Consider the following 17,349-nt stretch of genomic DNA (forward strand, 5'->3'; position numbering starts at 1 on the left):
TCTTCTCTCCCCCGTCCTCCCTCTGTCAAATTCACAGACTTCCCTTCTTTCTTTATTTTTTTTCCCCCTCCTTCTCCAAACCCACATGCTCCCCTTCTCATCTGTCTCCCTGTCTTCTCCCAAGTCTTAGCAAGTCATATCAAGTGGCCTGCCAAATAATTGGATGGGACATTTGTTTGAAAACACATTTATAGAAGGGTATTATCCCCTCTCACAGCCATAATTTTAATCAGATATGACAACAGAATGTGTTTAGCATTTGCCAGATCGACATAAAAAAACGGGCACGAAAAGGAAGCAAGAACGACACAGAGGGAGGAACTAGATGTCAAACATGCTGAACTACTGTATACGACTGGATTTTTCAGGGGGAGTTACTTTGTGCTTGTCTGATAAACCATATCTGTGCTGAATCCGTTTCCAACTACGCTCACAGCTGACAATTTCTATGGAGCATAGCTGAATTTTACAGGTTTAAAATGTTTGATGGTGGCAGAAACCAAGTCACCTGCATGAGAGAAGACACGGCTGATAAAATCTGTCTCAACTACTGTCTGTTTAGATGTAAATCCAACTTTATTTTCGCAAAATATATCTAAACCCATAGGGCAAAAGCATGCAGTAGCAAAAATCACATCCCTCCATTGCGTACAGCTTGAAAGGAGAAAGTTGTGACGGGACGCCATCGCTGTCCAGATAATGTGAAACCTATGTCTGAATATTAAAACTTATTAATGCACTCATCTCACCTCACTCCTTCACAACTCAAATAGAAAAGCTGTGGCATGTGCAGAATGCATGTTTGATTGTTAGCATAAAATGCATTTTCACTTTGCTATTATATCAATTGTTTTATATTAATACTGTTTCAGATAAGCAGGAACAAAAGAAGCATTGGAACAATAAGCAATAATTGATTACTCTTCAGCAGGTTGGATTTTTTTTTCTTATGAGAAGCACTTTTAAGGTTACTGTAACATGAATCTAGTCTTCTTTGCTGACAATCATCTTGTGAGCAAAACTAAACCTAAATAACTACACTGACCAACACTGCGGCTCGGTCCTGATTAAATCCAGTTATGTGTCCCACGGCTGCGTGAGAGCAAAACGATTCCGTGCTGCATGTTGACTGTCAGACAGACTTCAGCTGCGGCTTTGCATTGTGCTCGGGGCCAATCCCATACAGGCTCGAATGCTTGTTACCATAGCTGTATACAGTCCCTGGATAAAGAGGGAGGAAACCTTGAAGTCTGTATAGTGAGGATATGTAGGGTTTTTCTTTTTTTTTTTTTTGACAGTACGACAGAATTTGTGGGCGAGCGTCAATACGCTGACTGCTGCACACCTATACGCAAAGTCAACGTGTGGGTGCGTTTTAAGTAGGTTTCACTCAAAGCTGCGTGAGTGAAAGAGCGTGAGCGTTTGAACCAACGGAGACCAGAAAATCACAGTGGGGCCGGCTCTCTGTACTACTGCTCTTTAGATCATAATGTTTGACATGTTTGGTGTGATAATTAACAGTTAGAGGTTTTCAGACGCTTGAATCTCAGTCATGATGAGAGCAGTTTTTATATTTAAGGCTGGCTTTTGCAGAGGCACGGTTTTCCACAGCTGCAGTTTCATTTCAAACCAGCAGGGAGCAACATTCTATTGTAGATTTTAGAGGCGGATTAGCTGAGCTCTTCCAGCTGCTTCAGGGAGGTTATTCACAGGCTGATTCAGCAGAGTCGGAGCTAAGATGCCTCCCCACGCTCTCGCCTTCCTGATCTGACCTGGGTTTGGCCATCACATGCTACACTTGTTGGAAACTTAAAAAAGGTTATTTGACCACATGGGTCTGTGCCATCTCTGTAATTCGTCCGGAAATGTCAGCTCCTGCTGTCTTTACTTTCACTTTCTTTTGAGACTGCTGAAGATTGCAAAATGGGACGCACAAAAATGCTGTTTCAAAAGCGGCAAAATGCAAAAGAAAATGAGCTTTCTCAGGCTTTCTCAAGTTTTTGTTGCATAAGTCTCACCATAAAATTCCGCCTCAATAAAGTAACTATATTATATTTCACGAATAACTGGCAAAGCAGCACACAAAGAAACTTGAACATGGCAGACAAGAATGATGTATAGGAGGTGGAGAAAGATGGACTTGATACCAATGGGAGGGACTAACAAATCACACATAAAACAAAGGAAAGGACAGTTCAAAAAAACTTACTGTAGGTTGCATAACATACTGTTGATGTGGCATCCAAGATGTACTCTGTACCTACAGCAGAGAAGAGAAAGCCAAGGCAAAGGTGTGACAATAAGAATAGACGTAATAAACAAAATAGAGGACAGAAAGACAGGAGAGGAGGACAAAACGATGGACATGGGGGGAAAAAATGGAGTAATTAAAAAATGATGGGATGGGCAAGAGTAGGAGGATGCAAGAAGGGAGGTCAGGAAGAGGATGAGAGGAGAGGGGAGATCAAAAAGAAGACGGTTATAAAGTGGGTAAAGAATTGAGGATGGGAGAACATAAAGAAGGACAATTGGAAGTTGGAATGACAGGAAGGGAGTGAAAATGAGGAGAAGAAAGAAAATTAATCATTAGCTCAAGTCTTTACAAGCCCATTTCAGAGCTTCAATCCCTGCGGCGGCACGTCTTAAAGTATATTACAGCAGTAACCGAGGGTCCAATATACAGTATGCTATGCTGTAATTATTAGAGGATGTGAAGACCACAGAGAGCAAAACAGTCCAACAATTACTGCTTCGCACTGCAGGTTTCATCATCAAAGTCTGTCTTGGCCACAAATCATTACTTTCATCTTATCCTGCTATGGACTGCCCAACCTTAACATGAGGCGAAACAAGTCCCCAAAGACTCCTTTGTTGCATGCAAGAAGTGGTACGCATGAACACTGTATAGTTATTAACTGCTGGCGTGTCTGTCTCTGAGTAACGCAAGGCAAGTTCATTTCTGCCCGTGCTTTGAGGAAGCGACTGTGAACGCCGCGCTGCCGAAGATGTGTCTTTGCATTAGTCTTTCTCATTTACGGCACGGCCGCGTGCGAGCGAAAACCTGTGGGGGAGGACTAGGGGGTTTGTTTCAAAATCTATGTGTTTGACAAACCGAGGATCAAGTGCCGAGTCAAGCTCTCAGAGAACCGCGGCTACGCGCTCGCCAAGCGGCTTTGACATGACTCGGTATGATTTGTGCGTGTGGAAGAGAGAGGATGCGACACATGGGAACAGAGAGATAAAAGGAGCATTTGTGCCTAAGAATAAAAGATCGATGGGAGGAGTGCTGCAACATAAGCCTGTGTTTTATCATCGCTAGACTCAGAATTTTCTTCAATGGAAAGAGCTGATAACTCAATTTCTGGGGTTACGTCTTTACTTCAACTCATGCTTGCTTGACCTGTAAATTCAGAGATTATAAAGAACCAAAAAAAAAAAAAAAAAAAAAAAGGAAATAGAAAAAAGATCGTTTTACTTAATTGAACATAAGGAAACATTTTGAGAGGAGGGACAAGTACTGCTGTGATTGGGACTCATTCAAACGTACACACTCCTGCACACACGCAAACACATGAAATACTTCAAAAGCAGCGGTCCTAAGTACGATTACAGAGTTGTTAACTTCAATCAAGATGAGGCGGCTGCTATTCTGTAATTTCCTTCCTTCAGCAAATCTCATAAAAAAAAAAAAAAAGGCCAAAACTAACAATGAGAGTGTTTACATGGACATGAAAACCCCAGTTATGAAGCTTATTCAAGATTTACATGAAACACAGAGAAGTCTGCTCACGCAAATCCCCAGATACACATGATTGTTTTGCGGTTACGGATGCCTGTACTCTATTTGTGCATGCACCTGTGATATTTATCAGCACAAACTGCAAATTGCTATACACATCTGCAACTGTTATTCTTTCATGAATTCGACTTTGGACGACCTCAATTCATGTACTGTGTGCATTTTGATATCATATTGCAAAGTAGTATCCACTGTTTTTATCACCCAAAGAGCTTCAGTGAGTATTTTTTTTTAAGAAATTGATATAAAAATATTTAATCTGAATAAGTATTTGAATTTGTTGATTCTATAGCTGCACAAGTGTGACACCACACTGGACCTCTTGCATTTTTTTCTTGCATTTATCTTAATTGGTTGTTATGGGGATTGCACTTCATGCTTGTTAAGCCATGCTTTGAATAACAGACACTCGCTGCCTTGCTAAATGTGATGGCTGATCAGAAAAGCCAGCCGAGCCAGAGGAATGTGCATTCAGTGAACTTTAACTTGCACATTCAATAAAAAACGTCAACTGAAATTTAATTTGAAAAGCTATTCGTATAACCACATTAATTCAATATTACGTACTAAAACGACTAGGATCACGGTTGGGCACAAAGAGATTACTGAGAAAAGTGACTGCTTGGTACAGGTACTAATGACTGATTTTCTTTATCACTTGCATGCTGTCCTAATTGGTGTGATGCCAGGTGGGTGGTTGTTTTCAGCTGATCTGAGCTTTCTGCATTTAGCTGACAAACTGTTCCAGCACACACTGGCCTGGTGCAGGTAGGGGACGCCGCAGAGATGAGGAGAACTTCTGCTAAAGGAGCAGTATGAATCCTTATAACAACGACGTGCTCATTTTTGAAGCCTTAATAATACAGAAATAGCATGAAAATCTGTGTTTGGTGGATTATTTCTTCCTTGAAACAATGTTTCTTGACGACAAATCTTATACCACTGGAAAGCTTCACTGTTTCCTTTTTGAGTAGTATCATATTCAGAATATTTGTGGGACGGGGAGCAGAGCTGAATAAGTGGGTTACACCCTTTGCCAAAAAAGCTTTTCTTTGTTGTTGCTACTGACTCTTGAGCTTCTGAAATCCCCCGGGTGCTTAAAATCAGGTGTAAGACTGACACTCCTAAATGCAGCGATATCAAGATGAAATTCTGCAACCAGAAGAAATCCCCCATCTTCAACAATGAGGGATCAAGTGGAGAGAATGAAGCGGAGTAACCTCGACCCCACTGACCATTTGTAGGATCACCTTGTGTGTGCTGCTCACATTGGAATAACCAACAAAACCACGATATGCCAGAAATGCTTCTTAAAGTACGAGAGGTCACCCCACAGCAGGCAGGTGACCTGGTACAGCCCACAAAATGCATGATCCTTAGAAATGTTGCAGCATTCATAAGAAAACTAAACAGGTCTTCCAAAGGTATAAGATTTACTTCCAAGAAGCAATGTTACAGACAAACACATGTTCTTATGTTCTATGCTTAGTTTACAATGTTGATGTGCAGGGGTCACTCAGTTTTGATAGAGTTAAAAAATGCACGAACCGTGCAGCTAAAATCAGTTCTTGAATATAGTCAAGTTTTCAAAGAAAGGTGATAAATATAATCTTTGTTTGCAGCAATGAAAATACCTTCCTTTATGCATTACAAGTTGTTCAGTGTCAGCCTAGCCAGGCAGAAATAATATGGAATAATGTAAACCATGGATATTTTGGGTTAGAACCTATTTCATTGATAGACAGACCATGGAGACAATCTGGTATGAAAAAGGCAACAAAACTTGCATTGGTGAGATAAGCTGGACAGAAGAAGGACAATCTGTAGCATACCTCAAACAAGCAAACACTGCTGCCAATTTAGAAATGTTTATCAGTTACCACTAACAAGCAGTTGAACTTACGACTATGTCGACATTCAGACGAGAAATTTTGGCCGTGAATGTGAAAATGTGACCGGTTTACACGACCAGCATATTTCTGCCTCTATATGCTGCAGCCCTTCAAGGCGCCTCCGTCCCTGCCGGGGGCCTGATCGACCTTCAAAGCTCAGACTAACCCATGCAAGTTGTGAGAGGTTTCACGCACCTGATATGTGGAGACAGGAGAAGCAGCAATGAAGGGTGTGTGAAGGGTCTGAGCCATTATCCGGTTGGTGGAGATGCTATAAGGCGAGGAGTAGAACCTATGGAGGCATATAAGAAACAGTTCACATTTAATCAGCAAATGTAAAGCAGCAGGGTAAAACTGAGAAAAAAAAAACACTCTGAAAGTATGAGAAGACGTGCTTTTGATAGAAATATAACCCCAGTCCAGAAGCTTTCTGTGCACATAGATGGTGACCTCTTCAAATCACATGCAAAGGTGAAATTGAGCCTCTTGTCTCAGTTTTTAATCTGGCGCACTTCAAGACAACGCAGACAAAATGGATCAGACATCATCAAGGCTGTCATGGAAACAATAAATAATGCAAGTTCATTCTGTGGCAGAACCATCAAAGATGCCTGAGAATGAGACTTGACACTACACCAGAGTACACATCATGTTACAAAGCAGCCCGCTCCACCGCTGTGCATAATAATGAATTAGCACCTTAATGTGCGTGTGGGTGAGAAATTTCAATATTGCCCTTTATGTTCCCTCCTACGTACAGTATATCCCACTTCCTGCAGCTGCAGCATCTGCATTTCATACTCTGTTTACTTCTCCACCTATACCTTTGTTTGCCCTTCTGATTTTGCTTCATCTCTTCTTCTTTTTTTTTTTTTTCCATTTCACCCCCTCAACCCTGCAGCGGTAGAATGCTGCGGCTCGCAGTGCTTTATTTATCATTGTGTACCTAGAGAGGACATGTTTCATCCGCCAGGCCGTGTTGCTGTGCCCGATCGATCCCAAAGTGTCTGTTGACTGAATAATGGAGCAAAGGAGGAGAGGGAGAGAGAGAGAGAGAGAGGGGCAGAGGCACCGAGAGAAGCCCTCCCTGTGTCTGTGTTTAACACAGCCGTGATTGCATAAAGAGGCACTTGTCACAAATCAAGTGTCTCCAAATTGGGGGAGGAATGTACTTTCGCACATTGTTGTCTCTTCAAACTGCCACTGACAACAAACTGTGACTTTTCCGCAGCATTTTATCCCGAGAGATCAGGATCACATGAAACATAATGTACGGTGGCGACTGTAGGGAGTGGCGCTCCTCATCCGCAACACGAGCACACATTTCATTTCCAGGGTGAAACGGTTCCCGGGGTGCCCAGCTGCTCCGTTATGGCACTTTTTATTTGTCCGGTCAGCGATGGCACGAGAGGTTTTTAAACTTGGGCTGCGAGATGCAAACCCGCAGATATTTTTAAACTGTTGCAGTTGGGCCTTTAAGCATGCAGCTGGCTCCAAACTGCCTGCGATAAGCTGCAGAGCGTGATCGTACTTCACGCAGACATCCAGCCTCCCCTGTTGGATTTTTATGCTCTACTTGGTGTGCTGAGGGCTTCGTAAGTAGTCGTTGCATATGGAAAGCAGAAGTGCAGTAGTAACTCTCGACTTTTAAAAACATGTGGTTGATTTCTGTGTGAGGAGTCAGGAGCAGCGGAAGCTCTGATTGGCGTACAGGCTGATTAGGTTTTTTTATTTCCGGCGTGTTAACACAAACCCGACTTACTCAACTCCTTGTAGGGACATGGATTTTCTTTAATTTCTCCTTGTACCTTGTAACAACGACTTTAATTTGGATATTTTGCATACATTTTTTTGAATCTACTGGACTGTAGGTTTGGGTAATTACTGTGTTTTTCAGGCAGCAGGGCCAGAACAAAACTAGGTTAATTTAAGTTGGAGTACAAACTAGGACGTCTGTCAAAACAATAATAATGAGAAAAAAAAGGCAGCAGTATGGATCAATTTCTTTTACTGTACAGTTAATGTATGACTTGCATTAGAGATACTGTATTATTTGTCATTGATGAATACAAACGAGGGAAGGCAGCCTGGATATTCAATATGGTCCTCTGATTGTGTTTATTGTATTTTTCATTAGAGTGATGTGTATTGAGAGAGAAGTAGTAGGCAGAGGACAGATCCAAGGTTATTGATGAAGGCTATTAGCCCTGAGCAGCACGCTGTCGATGGGGACTCCAGCAAGGCTGTTTAAACAATGCACTAAACATGTATTTGTAAGCAGAACATTATACGGGATTGAATTTAAAAACCTCTGTGAATCTCTGCCGCGGTCTAAATGTTCTGTCAGAGGCTTGTTCGGAAAGAACGGTGAATGATTTAGTATTGACCTTATTGACTTTTCAGCAGGGGGATGTGGGGGAGCATGCTAAACGACATATGACACGTGTGTGTGTGGGCAGAAGACACACCAATAGAAAGAGGTAAAACAGAGCCTGGGAGAAAAAGGGAAGGATGGAGAAAACAAAGACAAGCAAATACACAAGACAGGCGCAGGGAGATTTAGGAGGAGAAAGAAGAAAAAGTGAAATGGTCATCCCGATAAAAGAGGGACAGATCACAAGCCAAAGCAGCCCGGCTGGCCCGAACACATGTTTCGAATTCTCTGAGACTGGCATCGCTCTCCAAACAGCAGCTGTCCTCGAGCTCACACCTGTAATTGATTCGTACCCTTCCCCTCTCCTTGGGCTGACTTCGCTTTTGCCTTTGCCCTCCTCTTGACCCCTGCTCAGCCCTCCATTTTAATTCAAACCCCTTCTCTCGCCGCTTTTCGCCTCTCTAATTAGCTGCATTAGCATTTCACAGTCATTTAGTGCTTCGCCGGAAGGAGCTCCAGTGACCTCCTCAGAGAGGTGGGAGCTGGGCTTACACACAGCGAGCACACAGATGCTTGCGTGTGAGTTTTTTTTTTTTTTTTGCATGCACAAACACGCACAAACAGAAAAGAGGCAACAGAGATGACCGCAAGTAAAGCAGCTGCTTGGAAACAGAGAGTAAGAACAAGAACAAGAAAGAAATGACACAAAACAAGGATGTGAGCCAGAGGGTAAAAAATAAAAGAAAAAAGAAAAAACAAACATAGTTGAAAAAAAAAAAAACCTTTGTCAGACAAAAAAAGAGAAGACTGGCTTGAAGATAAGGGAAAGAACACAAAGTGACTCAAAAATCTTCTTGTGACTATTGGGAAAGGAGGAACACAAAGAGGCTGGAATGAAAACAAAAAGAGGTGGAGAGAAGGGGCACCGAGCTGGAGGGAAGCATCTCCTGGGATCGCAGCACCAGCAGCATTCCTAGCAGACAGGACCCATCTCCAATTTCCCCCTAAAACAGGCAGACACTCTCTGCATTCAGCTCGGGAGCACTGCAGATAGCCCAGGCTGACGAAAGTCTTACAGCAGCACTGCAACACCGCCCATCTTCCCCGGCTCCAATCAACACCTGCACGTCTGACAGCTTGTATGCATAGGTGCATAAATAAATGTTTCGTCTGCGTCAGGCGGATGTGAGAGAGAGGGCCGGAGCAGGATAGAGCAGGCAGGAGTGTGTGAGTGTTAATGGCCCGAGTGTTCTGCGTAGGTATGTGTGTGTGCGGCTGTCTTATTTGCATGCAAGCGCTCTTCTGCAGATCAGTGCTGATGTGTTCGCTTTTGCGTGTTTTCTAGTGTCGCTGTCGCTGTTCTGAGGGCTCGTGAGCCGATGCTGAAATCGGACTTCATGTAAAAAAAAAAACACCTCAAACATTCTGCAGACAGAATCACAAGATGTTTTAAATTCTTGGCACTTATCTGTAAATTTGAAGTATTTTTTCACCTACCCATTCTGCATTGCTGTGGGATCATACGTCAATGCCATACCACTCTGGGAAGAGAGAACAAAGGAGAAACACACACACAAATGTTATTTAATTTGACTGTTGAATTAATTTTCTGAAATGAGTAAACTGGTCTTCTGTGAGGAAAAAAATGTCATAACAATCTGAGCAGCAATACAAAATATTTGGCTGTAGTCTAAAAAATTGAGAGAGGAGATACAGTTGAGAGAAAATTTCACTTAAACTACAACGCTACCAAAACGCGAGTGGCACAGAGCTAAATGTAGAACAAAAGCAATGTTCTCAATTGCCCCGAAATCAGAAATGAGCCAGTTAAAAGCACTTCAGTACAATACAATTACTCAGTGTAATTGTGTTTGAGCTTAAGGGCCACTTTTAACTCTACTTATCTTCTTCAAAGCACTTACTAAAAACAATAAAATGACCACAGAAAGAACTGTGAAAGACAAGTATTGCTGTGTGAGTGTTCGTACAAACTTGGAATGGCACAACAAAATAATACACGAGTTCAAAGTTTTCACAATATTTTCGTTGACTGAAAACGAAGATCATGACCTCCATATTTCTCCCAGGCTGACTCCAGGTACGGGTGGTGTGGTGATCAGAGGGTTTCCTGCAGGAGCCTGGGTTGGCCCTCCCTCAGTCCAAAAACATGAATTGGAGATAGATACGTGATTCTTAATTTCCCTATATTATCTACTTCACTGTATTTGCCCTGGAATGGAGTGGCCAGCGCTCCTGGCTGCTTGACCTTGACCCTCAGCTGTACTCTGCACTCTCTTTTCAGAAACTGACTGAAACCACAAAACAGCAATTTTTTTTTGGAGCTCTTCACTTTCACTGCTTCACCACACAAAAAGCCTTGCTCATGAAACAACAAGTGGACACTACAGTGTCATTTTTCCTATCTGTCTCCAGCAGCCACAGAGCTCCGTCTCAACTATCCTGCTCAGTATAAGTTAATAGGATAAGGCTTTATGTTGCAGCCGTATTATATCAGCATCAAAAGACACTGGGAGTGTATTTTAGCATCCTCTCTCTCCCTCCTCCGCTGTATTGTGTTGTCACTTTTAAGTCGGGCCTTTATCAGTAAGTGACGCTTTTCTCTCCGCATTTCTCCTTGCTGTATCACTTTCTCTGTCACGTGCAAATAAATTACACTGCATTTACTGAGAATAAGATCTTCATCCACTTGAGTGCCACTTGGACTCTGAAAACAGACTTTTGGAAGAAACAATGGTGTTTTGAAGCTCTAATCTGTTCTCTGTCTCTGTTTTTTTCCCTGATCAGTCCCCTCCTCTCCTCTCTACAGCCCCATCCAAGTCATCTGTGCTCGTTCTATATTTCAAACAAGGCTTCTCTCCGAATTGGCACATGGGTTGAAAGTATGGCCTGATGTTGAACTCTGACACAATGTTCAGTTTCACCCCAAAGTGCTCTCCAGCCAGCACTGCAGAGGCGATGGAATTCTAGATAAACACTGGTAATATCAAAAAAGACTAAATTAATAACCTCAAAAGTTGGTTTAATTTTCATACCAGCTCCAGAATTATATATAAGTATTATACAAGAATTCTATTTTTTTTTCCCTTAAATAAACAACTGAGCTGATCTCTGAAATTATTTCTTGCCACAGCAGATTCTGAGCCAGCAAGTCGACCACGACGAAAACTTGACGGAATTGCTCAGCTCGCCGCATGTGTGTCTCTCTGCTAGCCATATGAGTGATTGTGAGTGTAACATGTGCTCATGTCATTGTCCCAAGGCCAGACTCATTTAGGAGTGAGGGGTTCTGGGAGATTAGGACTGCCTGACTGAGTGCGGGGGTGCAGCGAAGCACCTCAAAGCATCTCCACGGCCAGATGTCTCTATTAGTCAGCCCGGACTCTGAGGCCTGGCTCCGACAAGTGCATAAACCTCTGAAGAGACGCTTCAGGGCCAAGCGAGGCTTGTCAGAACTTGGGCTACTGACAAATGTGTGAGGAGTCCCACTGAAAGCACCGGTCATTTATTCCGAGCTCAACTGACAAGTCACAAACGACGACAACAAGGCAATAAAACAAAACCTCGCCGAGACCGGGGGCTTTCAGCGAGGAGGAAGAGCCGGCGTGATGTGTGGCTGCTCGCTCTCGTAACGGCGAAAGCTGCAATCCGTGCCAGCTGCGCACAGAGGTCAAGCGCGTACGCGACGACATCCTGTTTGTGTTGCGGCGCCTCTTGTTGCGGCGCGCAGCTCTAGTCTGGTTCCATTTCACTTCACTTCATCACCCTGCTCTTTCCCAATTTCTCCATGCAACGCGAAAGCTGAGAAACTGTTAAAAATCTGAACTCGCTGTGTGGGTGGCAACATTATTATTCACTTTCCCTTGTTCTGTAAATTAAAGCTTTGGTATCGACGCTAAAAACTTCTGAACTCTGTGCATTGTGCAGCAGTCAGTCTGCTTTCAATCCTCGGCACAAGGCTTCATTTTGTCTGAAGATGACAGACTGGGGGTGGGAATTTCAACAAAAAGCAAACACAACTTGGCAATTTGGGCTTGCAGAAACCTTATATTTCATATTTAACAACCTCTATGTATGGTAGCTTTCATACTGTCAGCACGTCTCAGCCGACAGTATGTTACTGGAAATGAAAGGTGATAATGACCCCGCAGGAGGCCCTGTCAGAGTTCTCTGATTTTGAACTCTGTTGTAAAAATGCGGAAAAGAAACCAGTGTTAAAGGGAGCATCGGCTCCATTTATAACATGATGAAAAGGATGAGTAATGTTTCCTGTGTCCTCCTGAATGTCCTCTCTGCACACTTGATGTACTCATTCTGTTTGCCCAGAAAAGTTTCTTCATCGAGAGTATAAAGGATTATGTTGTCACCGACTGATTACAGAACACGGTTTACAATTTCTCTTTCTCGGTGTTTAAAGAAAAGCAAAAGCAGCAGTGGGTGGGAAAACGGAATGATTTGAAGGCTGGTGGTTAGCATCTCTGATGATTAAATAAGCTTTTAAGCCTCACCTCTCCTTCCCGTGTCCACGGTCGGCCATTCTGGGGATATTTGACCTGCGTCTGCCTTTTCTTCTGTCCTCCATCAGCAAACTTGCACAGTAAAGGCTCTGCAGGAGCTACAGAGAGAGAGAGTGAGAGAGAGAGAGAGAAGGACAAACACAAAGATGGATTAATCCTCTAAATAGCAGGGGAATGTGAAATTTTCATACATTAGGTGAAGAGTTACATCGCCAAGATTAGATTTAAAGATGAAGCGCGATGCTGGGGCTCAAACAAAAACATAACATAAATCAGGTGGACTTGAAAGTAGCACTTCAGATCTTACGTTTATCTCTTCCGCCCTTAATCCAAACATCTAAACAACAGCAGCTATCGCGCCATCTCTACGACTCCCACAACTGCTGCGTGGACAGAGGAACGGAGCCAGTGGCTAATCATCAGAGCATGGCGAGAGAGGCTCAAAAGACAGAGCAAACAGGCGTACTTAATACGCTGAATAACTCCACACAGTTCGACCCGCGGGCAATACGCTGCGATTGTGATTGCTCCAAAGACAACATTGTTCTTTTCTGGACCGGAGTAAGAAGAAAAGCTTGATTACAAACAGGATTAACTGCAGGTAACCTCCCACACAAAAGTTCACCCAACTCTAAATTCAGTCTAATAGGCTTGTAGTGCAAAACCCCCACAGGCTCCCCCAGAGGAGAGCGGTAGTCCGACTGGGCCTGATTATCCCGAGGACAGAACCAGCCTTGTTCTTTATACATTTACTTTTTTTAAAATTAAGTTTCAATCAAGCATGAAAAACACATATTTCTATATTCTATTCTTACAATGGGCTTCAGCATGACTCAACAAACACCAGCGAGTAAGCAGGGTGCGATTTGTGGAGGAACAAAAACAAAGCAGGGAATGTTTCTGCTGGGAGAGAGCTCTGGTGCACATTTGCAGTGGTTTTATAGCATTTCTGCATCCCACAATTTTTTTAATGCGCAAAACGCTGCAGCGAGAGTCCAAACAGGAACCAGCAGAAGAAATTCATCTCCCAAATATTGGTAAAATCTGGAATTGATTTAAAATTTTTGCTCTTAATTTTTACTCCGTTTGTTTATCTGGAAGGTTCTGATCTGTGCCTCCACCTCCATCAAGTCTGCAGCAGGTGAATTACCTTGTCTTGTGGAGACAGCTTGTTTGTTTGTTTGTTGCTCTCCGTCTCCGTCCTTTCTCTTTCTAACCCCGGCCGGAACGCCAGACAGCCTCCACCTCTGAGCCCGGCTCTGCAGAGGTTCCTTCTTGTTAAATGGGAGGTTTTCGCTTCCACCATCACTTATGCTTGCTCATGTGGAATAGTTGCTTCTTCTTCTTTCTTTTTTTTTTTTTTCTGTCAAAGTGTCTCCAGACGACTCTGTTGCTACTGCTGCTCTATAAATGAAATTGAACTGAATTTTTCAGGGAAGAACACTTCTTGTCTCGCATTCTTACTCATCAAGTGCATATCGACACCAGCACAGGCCATGAAACTACAATTCGTCTGATTTTCAGTCATCAAGGTTATATTACACTGAAAATGATCATGAAAGAAACTGGACTTGCTTAAAAATTTGAAGAAGTAATGGTGGTGAGTGCTGCAGCAGGAAACGTCCTTTGTTCAACTCAGAGTTGATCTTAGAGGTCTTTCTGAGTGCAGTTTACATGTTCTTTTTCTACGTATGCATTCAGAATTTTGAGACACTGACAGTGGGATCAGCCTGATGTCATGGCCTCACTTACATGAGCTCCAGTGGAGAAAATCTAAGATCTTTACTACATATCCTGATGCCACAAAACTGAATAAGACACCAACTTTTATGCATTGCCTCTCACATGTTTGTTAAATACACCTACCGTGACATGATTTGAGATATTGATGTGCCTTTAAAGAGGCTATTAGCTGCCTCTCTTGTGCTTTTTTAACTGGCGGTGATTTCCCACTGCAGAGCAAGTCAAACCCTCATCACTGCGTGCAGCGCAGAAATAAAGACGTTCTTAAAAGACACAAAAAAGCTGTGAACAAATTGCAGTATCATCACGCTGGTACTGACTCACACATGATGAATGCCAGAATAAACTACGCAATTATCTCGCCTACTTCAAGAAAACAGTTTCTTCATCTCGGTAAACTGAAAAGAATGAGAAGAGGTGTTCTCGGCGGAGGAAACCATTCAGAGTTAAAGATTGAGATGAGAGCTGTGTGGACTGCCTGGGGCCCGGATGGGTACTCCAAAGGTAAGCAGATGAAGAAACACGGCGCTGTGTGATTATAGGCACTTTGTCATTAAACTGCTTTAACGTGATTTCTATCCGAATAACAGGCCAGACAAGCAAGGATCTGTTATAATTCGTTGCCGCTGCTTATCATCTTTCTCAATCACTCCGATCGCTCTGTTTTAAACGAAAGTTCCTTCACGCACTCACATTCTTTAGGTAAAAAGTCATGCGTGTAAGGAGTGTCAAGAGAATGTTTTTTCCACTTCAAAATCAAAAACAATCAAGGATTTGATGATGCTTTAAAGCAAATAGAGAAAGAATCAGCTATTTTTGACTGGAGGGATGAAAAGGATCATGGTCCCAATGAAAAAAAACAGATATTAAGCAGCAAGTGAATGTCTTGCTCTAAAAGTTGATCTGTTTGAGGCAGAAAACATGGACAAGCATGGAGATTTGAGCAAGTTTGACAGCTGGGTCAGAACATCTGTAAAATTGCAGCTCTTGCCGGATGTACAAGGACTGCAAAATGGCCCAAAGAAAGAAAAGCACTGAACCTTCAACAGGATCATCTGGTCATATGAAATCCCCACCTCAGCACTGAGAGGGCTGCTAACATATGGACGGCAGAAACCTTCAGGGGTCAAGTGGATCCACTTGAGGAAGGCACTCTAAACACTGTGGTTCATTGGCGTACTTAAAAATGGGTGACACAAACACCACTGAAGATGCTGAGATCTTTTGATGCTCTTTACAGCCTTCTGCTATTTTCTTTCTTATTCAACCCTTTATTAAAAAATTGAATTAAAAAAAGTAAAAGAAAAGTAAAAGAAAACCAGCTTCACTATATATATGTTTTTTTTTTTCAATAAGAAAACCCAGCATTGATAGAAGAAAGGGGAAAAAGAATCTTTATGTTGAATGTGAATATTCGTTTCGAAGTGATTTTCTTTCACCAAATTTCACAGTAACGTTCTTCAAAGTTCACAGCCTTTGACTGACTTAAACTAAGCTCAAACAGGTCCTCTGCAGCTGGTATACCTCATCAGATTTGGCACCAGAAATCCAAAAAAGACATGAATAAAATCTACACATATTTCCATTTCGAAGACAATGCAAGTTTTAGAGAAACTGCAAGATAACATTTTTCAGTAGACGGTCTTAAATGAAGCGTATAGATGCACACAGTGACTACGATGCAAATATGATGGTTATTTTAAATAAGTAGTTCTGGGTAATAATAATCAGTTTATAGAAAACAAAAGTTCAGATGGTAATAAAACATGTTTGAGAACATCAGAGAAAAGAGTTATCCGTCATGTGAGTGAGGCTCACGAAAGGAAAGTATTTTTACTTCATTGATGGCTGCTGAAATTTCTGCTTTCTAAAAAAAAATATGTGACATGAGGATTGACACACACTCTCAATACAGACTTAAAGGCTGCATCTGTGTTCTGCTGCCGTTTTGTTTTACTGGCGTGACAGACAGAGAAAGCCGCACTGTCGACGGCTGACAACTTGTCAAGTTTAAAGTCAGGACACTTTGGTGTCTGCGCCGAGTCTAAAGTACCACACAGAGACGGCAGAAACTCCAGCTGATCTGAAACTATTGTTTTGTCCTTTGTATTTGCATGAAAATGATACCTCTGTGGTTCCAATTGAATCGGTTATTTTTATTCACCAGTCTTATCACAAAGAGAGAAAGAAACGTGGTTTATGGGATTGAGTGGGGTGAAAAAAAGACTCCTTTTATTGTTAAAATTAGCAATGAAAAACAGCTAAGCAGCAGATGTATGTTAACAAACTGCTTTGCATAGAGTAACAGACTTCATTATTTCTGATTTTCCTTCATTTATTTTCTTGGGATCTCTCAGATTGACATCAGCTTTCACAAAATGTGCCAAAATGTTAAAGCACCGCACATCTGCAGAGTAGCAGCAGGGAATATAGAGTCTCTTTGGAGTATTTTCTGATGATTCTTGAAAGAAATCTGAATCTACATGACCACAAATTCACACAGAACATTGCTGCTGCGAGTTGCTCTTTCTCTTGGCTTGCAAAATGGCTCCAGACATTAAACACTGGCCAAGCGCTGTGGGCCAGTGTTTACATGCTCAAACACACCTACGCAGACACATGCATCAATATTGTTAGAGTGCTTCGCTTGTCTCGGTGTATCAGAGGCTCAAATTCAGCCTGCTGTGAGAGTCCAGTGGACAGTAGAAAGGAGAGATTTGAACCTTTCCACAAAAGGTTTTTAGACCAACTGCTGTTTCAATTTAGTCTGTAGACAAATTAGTTTTTTGCTGCGCTGCTATCATACTCCTGGATACCTGCAGTTTAATCCTAATATTAATCCTATTATTACCATTAGTATTATTTCAATCTGACATGCCAGATTACACCGTCATGGTGTTTCACAATTCAGCCAAAATAACATTAACCACAGAGGAGATTAAGTGTTTTAACCGAGGGCTTAAGGCTGCAATTTAATTGAAAAAAGATTATAAGACCAAGGGTAGA

General features: G+C 42.2%; 1 protein-coding gene across 10 annotated transcripts in view; it reads right to left on the reverse strand.

The window, feature by feature from the left end:
* LOC115397477 (RNA-binding motif, single-stranded-interacting protein 3-like) overlaps positions 1–17,349 on the reverse strand; it is a 135,156-nt gene that overhangs the window by 7,704 nt on the left and 110,103 nt on the right. For 7 of the 10 annotated variants that reach the window (XM_030103822.1, XM_030103823.1, XM_030103821.1 and 4 more), the window contains 4 exons: positions 12,592–12,698; positions 9,563–9,606; positions 5,887–5,983; positions 2,210–2,260 (listed from right to left, as the gene is read on the reverse strand). In XM_030103822.1, the coding sequence (XP_029959682.1) occupies positions 2,210–2,260; positions 5,887–5,983; positions 9,563–9,606; positions 12,592–12,698 (299 nt within the window). The remainder of the gene's footprint in view (positions 1–2,209; positions 2,261–5,886; positions 5,984–9,562; positions 9,607–12,591; positions 12,699–17,349) is intronic. The other 3 variants (XM_030103825.1, XM_030103824.1, XM_030103826.1) reach the window with 1 other exon arrangement.

The sequence above is a fragment of the Salarias fasciatus genome, chromosome 11 (genome assembly GCF_902148845.1).
Source record: "Salarias fasciatus chromosome 11, fSalaFa1.1, whole genome shotgun sequence".
NCBI lineage: Eukaryota > Metazoa > Chordata > Actinopteri > Blenniiformes > Blenniidae > Salarias > Salarias fasciatus.